Source organism: Puma concolor, unplaced genomic scaffold (genome assembly GCF_028749965.1).
Source record: "Puma concolor isolate L17-30 unplaced genomic scaffold, mPumCon1.1.hap2 unalloc_scaffold_8, whole genome shotgun sequence".
NCBI classification, from domain to species: Eukaryota; Metazoa; Chordata; class Mammalia; order Carnivora; family Felidae; genus Puma; species Puma concolor.
In genome coordinates, this window is record NW_028240291.1 from 990,471 (window position 1) to 999,085 (window position 8,615).

The 8,615-nt window shown below is 58.2% G+C and overlaps 1 protein-coding gene across 1 annotated transcript; it reads left to right on the forward strand.

The window, feature by feature from the left end:
• Positions 1-825: 825 nt before the first annotated feature.
• LOC147570857 (testis-specific Y-encoded protein 2-like) lies at positions 826-2,858 on the forward strand (the record flags this gene model as incomplete). Its single annotated transcript, XM_086696738.1, has 2 exons — positions 826-1,509; positions 2,718-2,858. Coding segments are annotated over exons 1-2 (825 nt in total), but the record flags the coding sequence as incomplete, so codon positions are not given.
• Positions 2,859-8,615: the final 5,757 nt, after the last annotated feature.

The window sequence follows — 8,615 nt, forward strand, 5'->3', positions numbered from 1 at the left end:
GGGGCTGTGGGGGTTGTTGTTTGCTCTGAATTGCAGTGCAGTGAGTTCTACTGAGCTGCTTTCTTGCAAGGACACGGCGGTGGGGTGGGTCTAGAGTGGGTGTCACTGGTTCTGGGTGGGCACCCACCTTACCGCCGCCCTCAGCCTGATGGCCAAGGAGGAGAAACCGTGCGGACGGCCATGTGGCCCCGGTAGGCGCCACTACCTAAGGACTTCTCCAGGCCTTGCCCCAGCTTCATGAAAAAGGGGCAAGGGGACGGAGCAGGCAGTGGCTCACGCTGTGGACGTTCCTGGGCTGAATGCTCTGCTGCCCGGAGTGGGGCCTCTGGGGAAGAGGTGTGCAAGGGAACACAGACACTGTGTGACACCGGGGACCTCGCGAGTCAGGCCTGGAAGGTGACAGCGCTGAAGAGAACATGCGGCAAAGCGGGGTCCACGCTGGCGGCTGGGCCCTTGCTCCAGAGCCCGGACCGGCCGCTGGCGCGCGCTAGCCGGCGGCCAACACCCCGTCTTGCTGTCTTGCAACCGATTGCTCCGCTAACCTGGCCAGCGGGCCTGCCCTGCCCTGGAACCACTTCGCCCCCAGGCCGCATGCGCACACTCTTCCCTGCCTCTGTCTCAGCCCCTCCTCCACAGCAGCCACAGCCAATGCGGAGTCGTCAAATCCCAGAGCCTGTGCGCCTGCGCCCCACTTGGGCGGGCTGCGGCGGGAGGCAGCAGGGAGCTGCAGGCCTTGCGGCCAAGGCTCCGTCCACCTGCTGCCATTTCCCTGTCCTTGTCCTGAGGCTGCCCTAGCTGCACTGGGGCCGGCCGGGGCCGAGCGTCATGGCCAGCGTGTCGCGGTCCGGAAAAAGCGGTGATTCCCGTCGACCCTGGGCCCTGATCGTCCTGGATGAGAAAGGTCGAGAGTCCCCGGCCCGCGGGAATGGAGGGGCGCTGGAGGGCGCGGGCTGGCCGCAGTCCCCAGGTTCAGGGGCGGCAAGCGCCCATCCTGTGCAGGAAGCCCAGGCCGGGTGTGAGATACAGGTGGCAAGCCCAGCGGAGGAATTGGTGGTGATACTGGATGACGGAATGGTGGCGGCTGAGGTGGTGATCGGGGTGGAGGAAGAGGACGGGGAGGCGACCGAGGAAGAGGTGGCTGGAGAGGAGAATTGTGAGGAAGCCAAGCCAGAAGCAGAGGACACGGCCGAGCAGGAGGAGGTGGAGGAGGAGAGACAGCAGCTGGAGGAGGTTCCGGAGCAAGAGGAGAAGCCCGAGGCAGATGCAGAGGCGGAGGAGGGGCCCCAGCTCTCACAGGAGCTGCAGCAGCAAGAGCCAGTGCTGCGTCCTGCCTCAGCCCAGGACCCGCTGGCAGCGCTGGAGCGTCTTCAGCTGGAGATCAGCGCTGGGAATGCCCAAGATTCCAGGGCCTTATGGCGGCTGAAGCGCAGGATTCTTCGGAGGCGCGTTTCTTACCTGGATCACAGAAGGGCCATCATCAAGCACATCCCTGGCTTCTGGGCCCAGGCGGTATCCTTCCTTGTGCTGGTGGGTGCTGGCGGGGGCTGTTGTGCAGGAGGGCTGGGCCCTGAGAGCAGGGTGCCTCAGGGCGATGGCCCCCAGGGAGGAGAGCTGGGCAGTGGTCCCTGGCCCTGGGTTGGTGTGGTCTGGGATCCAATGTAAGGCCTTGGACAGGGGCGGTTGTTGGGGATGGGGGGACTTGGGGACTTGGACCTGCTTCCTCTAGGTCTCCGCCAGCGTTGGCCTGCAGGCTGCTCTCAAACATGAAGGTAGCACAAAGCAGCCTTCACTCAGAGCAGATAGGGCACGGAAACGTTTCGCTGCCAAATGGGAGAGTTACACAGGCCGCACACCCACCTTCACATTCACACGTTTTCTAGCAGTTCCGTCAAAAGGCTGTGCACGTTTTCTAGCAGTTCCGTCAAAAGAGAGCATTTCAGACACACACTCATGGCCTTTAGTGGAACCCTGCCACCCCCCTGTTCCAGACAGTGGGACGACTCAGACCGACTCCGAGCGGGGTACAATGTGCCTCCACAGACCCTCTCATACACACACACACACACACACACACACACACACACACACACACACACAGGATTCTCTCCTGGTATCTCCACCCCTGCTTCCCTCTCTGTCCTCAGGCTCCGGCTGGGTCCCACCCATGTCTTTCTCTCCTGACTGGCTGTGTCACTGTGTCTACTTTCATTTCCCTCTTCTCCCCTCCTTGTCCGTGCTTCTCGATCTCTTTCTCCCTCCCACACCCTCTGTTTGCATCGTAAGTGTGCAGTCGGTTTCTTGTAAGCCGTGTTATTCCTTCTGGACTCAGAAGGCCGGTGACAACATTGGTCTTCACAGGAATATGCCAAGACACCCAGCCGTGAGGAGGGGTCAGAGCACATGCCGACATCACAAGCTATGATGGGCTGCTGGCAACCCACACAGGTCAGGTATATGAAGGAACTGTGAGGAGTCCAGGCAGTGGAGTCTCTCCGTGCTGTGTGCAGACAGCGTGGGAGGTACGGGAAGCCAAGGGACAGCCCAGTGTCGAGGGTGTCTGATGCATTTGCAGAGGCTGAGGAGTGTGGGGGCTAGTGTTTCCTGGTCTTTCTGCACATGCCCTGATCTAGTCCCTTGCTCTTAGCCTGGGAGGGTTGGGGGGTGGGCTGTGTCTGTTTCCACAGCATCTGAAGGCACAGCTCCTTGACCCAGCACAGATTCTGAATCACCCCCAGTTGTCGGCCATGATCGGTGCCCAGGACAAAGACGTGCTCAGCTACCTGGTCGACTTGGAGGTCAGACCGGGGAGGCTGTGGCTGGGGGCCATCCCGTCGGGTGTGGGATTTGGGCAGGAGAGGGTGAGGCAAAGGTGCTCACCCTCACAGCCAGGCTAGGAGGTCAGGACCCCGAGGGAGGACACTTGCCCCCTCCTGTCCCATTGCTCACCGCAGGTGGAGGAAGTGGGCCATCCCAAGTACCGCTGCAGAGTGATGTTCTTCTTTGTGGAGAACCCGTACTTCCGGAACCCAGTGATCATTAAGGAGTATCAGCTTAGCTTTGCTGGTAGGGTGTGGGTCCCATGATGGTGCGGGGCAGGGGGCTGATGAGCATGCATCAGGGCCAGGAGGGAGGGGGAGGGGGAGGGGGAGGGGGAGGTGGGTGGGGAGGAGGCCATCAGGTTGTTCCTCAAAACCTCTCTTCCTGCAGGCTACAGGGCATCACGTGCCACTCCAGTCCAGTGGTTCTGCGATTATGAACATGGAGCTCCCAGTCGCAGGCATGACCCCACCAGCCTTCACTTGTTCAACTGGCTGTGTGAGCACAGCTGCCCAGGGACAAACAGGATTCCCGAGGTGGGGCCCCTGAGGCCTTCGTCAGCAGTGGGGATGTGGGTGGCCCCCGGCCAGAGAGGAGAGTGGGCTATGCCCAATGTGGCGCCGGCCTGTGTCCCCTACCAGATCATCATCGAGGACCTGTGGCCCAATCCCCTGCAGTACTACCTGAGGGAGGAAGGGACCAGAAGACAGTGACCTGACGTGCGCACGTGTCGGTGAGAACGCCAGTATGCGGTGTGTTGACACGTGTGTTGTATGGGCAAGGGAGCGTGGGCCAGACATTGGCTTGGAAGTGGAAGGTCCGCCGAGACTGGGACCCAGGTAGCATGGGGAGCGGGTGGGAGGATGACAAGTGACCTGCAGGGACTCAGCTGCAAACACACAGTGGGTCTATGCCTGCAAACCAAACGCAGTTGTGCTGTGGGCTGGGGCTTTGCAGAGCAACTCGGGAGGAGCAATGCTTCTCCACCACAAATGCTCCCCGTGGATGTCCGCCCTCTCCCGGGCTTCCCCCTGCTCCTTCAGTCTGGATTTGCCTGCCAGTCTTTGGGACCGGAGCTGCCGTGTCCCCAGGTGCCACTGGGGTGAGAATCTTGCACTTCCTTCCATGTGCCCCACCACGCCATGTCCTCCCGCAACCTGACAGCCATTCTTAGAACTAGTCCAAGGCCATTGGGGGCTGGAAATGAATCCCTGGGTGAGAAAGCAAGAGGGATCACAAAAGGGCGAGGCACAAGAGTGAAACCATCTGGGATGTATTTGCAAATATCCCGTATCACTCTTGGTGTCTGTTGCGTGGGGGTGCGTGTGTGTGCGTGTACGCGAATGTGTCTGCGTGTGCCCATATGCGTCAGGGGCTCTGCATCTGTGTGGGCGTGAAAGGCACAGAACTTCTATGTTTGCCCATGCAGAAACAATGGAGGACGTGAGCAGCGCTGGAAGAGAATGGTGGATGCGTCTCCTGTCTTCTACGAGCCCCGGAGACAATTGGGGAAGTAATCACATGTGGCAGCCTTGAAGAGTTGCCACGATGTTTATGTAGACACATACAGGAAGCTAAAAACCCTTCTGTTTCTGTGTGTGTGTGTGTGTGTGTGTGTGTGTGTGTGTGTGTGTGTGTGTGTGTGTGTGTGTGTGTGTGTGTTTATGGGGGACCCAAGGAGGGACGACGAGGACGGGACCTGAGTATGACTGTCCTAGCCGCTGACAGGATGATTCTGTGTGTGGAGCGGAGATCCAGTACTGGTGTGGGGCAGGTGTTGCCATGTGCACAGAGGCCTGCCTTCCTGGGCAGGCAGAGTCTGGAAGGAGGAGGAGGAAGAGACAGACCTGTTATGTGGTACTTGTTGAATAGGCCAGAGCCGAAAGGCAAGGAAGGGGATTGCACAGCGGGACCAAATTGGTCCATTGGGTGCTGGTACAGTGTGTCCAGGACTTGGGGAGATTCAGCCAGGATCCTTGGTCCCAGAGGGGTGTCGTCTCCTTGGTGAGAGAGAATCCAGTGAGCAACACTTCCAGTGAGGATCAGAGCTAAGGAACCATGTCCCTGGAGAACTCAGGAGAAGGCAGGCTTCTCACAGTCGATCCCAGTATACCTTACTGCTGCCTCCCACACCCGGGGTCCCTTTGACCCCGAGCCCTGTCCTGAGACAGTGGCTCAGGATGGGATATGTGTGAGGGCAAGAGGCAGGTGTGGGTTGTGGGCAGCAGCAAGGCTTATGAGTGGGATTTCATGGAGAGAGTACGTGCGAGGGTGGAGACCCAGCGTGATTTCCTGAGAGTGTGTGTGGGCGTCTGTGGCAAACTGGGCCTGAGATCCGTGGTGGTGTCGGCAGTGTGTGCGTGCATATATTCATGCGATTGCATAGCCGTGTGTCTCTGTGTGTGCAGGAATGGGTGTGTAGGCCGCCGGCGAGACAAGCAGAGACACAGGGGTCTCTGTGGATGAGGTGCTTATGTGGGACGGTCAGGTGCCAGAATATAGGAGTGCAGTCCCTTCCCTCCTGAGTCCTGATGGTAATCGCTGGGATGGGTGCAACTGTTGCTCTGCCAGGGGGCTCAAGTCAGGATGCAAAAGGGAAATTGGTGCAAGGTCAAGACGGGGACCGAGGGGAGGAAACCCTTGCCCAGTGGCCAGTGGACCATTTGTAAGTGAGTGTGCTTGTGTGTGTGTTAGTATGTGTCTACGTGAGAGTGAGTGTGTGAGTGAGTGAGTGAGTGTGTGTGTGTGTGTGTGTGTGTGTGTGTGTGTGTGTCTGTGTTGAATTGCCCTGGTGGCCTACAGTAGCAAATATGGAGGGGCTACAAGGTTGTGCCCAGGCCTTGTGCACAGAGTAGCTAAGGAACCCAAGCTGTTAGGCTACGTTGTGTGCAGAGGGCGTAGATAATTCACTGGAGGGAGGCGTCCAGCAATACTCTCTGCTCTAGGCAGACGTGCCATGTTTTGTCACCAGTCAGCTCTTCCTCGGGGCTCTCCTCTCTGCTTCCTGTGCCACAGGCCCAGGGAAAGGGAGGAGCTTGGACCCTAGACCTCAGGTGACTTGCGTCCCCCTGGAGTGCCGCAGCAGTGTGGTGTTTGGGGATCCCTGTGTGGATGGGCAGGTGAACAGTCTGCCAGCTGCTCTCTTAGGGGACAGTTTGTTGCCAGCAACACCTCTCCCCGCCCCACAAGATCACCCCTGCCGCTGCAGCTGGGCTCGGGACATGTCAAGGTGTGTCCCAGAACTCTGTTCCCCTTGCAGGTAAGTGGTGCCAGCATGAGCCTCTCAGTTCCTGTGCTGGCGACCCTGATTAGCCTCAGGCTTTGTCGACTCCTGGCCTCATGTAACATGGGGAACTGGGTTCCTTTCTCAGTGTCTCAGCGGTTGCATGTCGACGGAGGATGCTGTGCACATTGGAGTCAGGAATCCCGACTGTGCTCCACCCGCCCCGCCCCAAACCGCAGCGGGCAGCACGTGGCCCACTGTGTGTGCACTTTGGGTAGTCTAAAGCCTTTCAGCCCACTCCCGTATTCTTCTCAGGTGGTGGTGGGTCAAAGGGGCCTAGGGAGGAACACTGGTCCCAGTCTGCTGCCGGCTGTGCCCACAGGTGTGTGTGCCCAGTTCCTTGACACTGAAGCTGCAAGGCGTCCACACTGCCCCAAAGCCCCATCCCTAGCATTTGCGTGTGGGCCATATGGAAGTGAAGTCCCAGTGACCCTGCGGGATCACAGCGCGTGGTAACATCTGTGCCTGGCTACCCGCCTGCCTGCCTTCCCCACAGCTCTTTGCCCCCATACAGGGCTTTCGGTAAAGACGCGGCCACCATCCAGCATGAGAGGAAAGGCTGGACAGTGTCCCAGTACCGCTGTTCATGTGTTGGCTGCTGCCAGCTTGACAGCATGGAGACCCCATGGCCCAGTGGAGGAAGTCTGACCTGTCCTACAAGGAACTGGGGATGACTGTAGGGATGCATCAGGTCCCATGGAGTAACCTAGCCCTGACCTTATCTGCCTAGGGGGTGATCGAAGCGCCTTGGGGTCCCAGGCATGGCATGTGTGTCGGTGAGCTTCCTCCTGGATGGCGCTGCCTACACAGGGCTGGCTGGTCAGGGGTCGTATGTGAGGCCCGTTAGGGCCTGGCCTCTAGATCCGATACTGCTATAGGTGTTGTTGAAATGACAGAGCACGATACGATCGTCCCTTGGGTGTCGCTGCACCGGGGACCCTGTCGCTGCTCCCAGGTTCCCACTGCCAGGTCTCCCAGGGAGGCCTGGAAGGTTGACAGGCTCCTTTTGCAAGGACACGATGGCTTGTGAGGGCCCATGCCCCAGGGTCAGGTGCTCATTGCGGATGGCTTGGGGCAGTGTGAGAGCTTTTACTCCCATTCTTAGAGGAGATTGTGGTGGTCTTAAGGGACAAAGATGTGCCTGGGGAAGAGAAAGATGACCAGAGGAAGCATTGGAGGAAGAGGAGAAGGAGCAGGAGGAGGAGGAGGAGGAGGACGGGGATAAGGAGGAGTTGGAGGAAGAGGATTGGGAGGCATTAGAGCAAGAGGAGAGGAGTGAATGATTGGGTGCAGGAGAGGGAACAAGTGGAGGAGGAGGATGTCCAGGATGAGGAGGAGCACGAGCCCAAGGAGGAGGAGCAGCTGGGGAGGAAGTTGAGGAGGACGAGAGTAGAGGGACGAAGATGAAGAGCAAAGGTAGAGCCAGGGTTGGAATAGAGTGAGCAGAAATGTAGGAGCAGAAGGAGGAAGAGACCGAGGAGGAAGAGGAGGAGCGGGAGGAGCTGGAGGAAGAGGAATGGGAGGGGTTAGAAGAAGAAGTGGAGGAGGAGGAGAGGGAGTGAATGACGGGGTACAGGAGAAGGACAAATGGAAGAGGATGATGTCCAGCACGAGGAAGAGGAGGATCACGAGCCAAAGGAGCAGGGGCAGCTGGAGGAGGGAGTTGAGGAGGACGAGAGCAGAGGGAAGAGGAGGTCAAAAGTCAGAGGTAGGGCAGGAAGGGCAGTAGCAGGAGAGGACCTGGAGAAGGAGGAAGATGCCTAGGAGGAGGAGTTGGAGGAGGAGGAGAAGGTGGAGGATCAGATGGAGGAAGAGGATTGGGAGGAGTTATGGGAGGAGGAGGAGGAGGAGGAAGAGTGAATGATCGGGTACAGGCGAGGGAAGAAGTGGAGGAGGAGGAAGTCCAGGAGGAGCAAGAGGAGGAGCACGAGTCGAAGAGCAGGAGCAGCTGGGGGAGGAAATTGAGGAGGACGTGAGCAGAGGGTAGAAGGAGGAGACAAGGTAGAGCCAGGGCTGGTAGAGCAGTAGCTGAAGAGGGGGAGCAGAAGGATGAAGAGGCTGAGGCTAAGACTTCCAATACTATGTTGAATAACAGTGGAGAGGGTGGACATTCCTGTCTCGTTCGTGACTTGAGCTGAGAGCTTTTGCTCATTGAGATGATAGTAAGGTCGGGTCGTCCATAGGTGGCTTTATGATCTCGATGTGTGCTCCTTCTATCCCTACTTTCTTGCGGGTTTTTACCAGGAAAGGATGCTGTATTTTGTCAACCCTCTGTCTGCATCGATTGAGAGGATCCTGTGGTTCTCGTCCTTTCTTTTATTGATGTGATGAATCACGTTAATTGTTTTCTGGATGTTGAACCAGCCCTGCCTCCCAGGTACAAATCCCACTGGGTCATGGTGAATAACATCTTAATGTATTGTTGGATCCAAGTGTCTAATATCTTGTTGAGGAGTTTGGCATCCATGTGCATCAGGGAAATGGTCTATACTTCTCCTTTTCAGTGGGGTCTCTT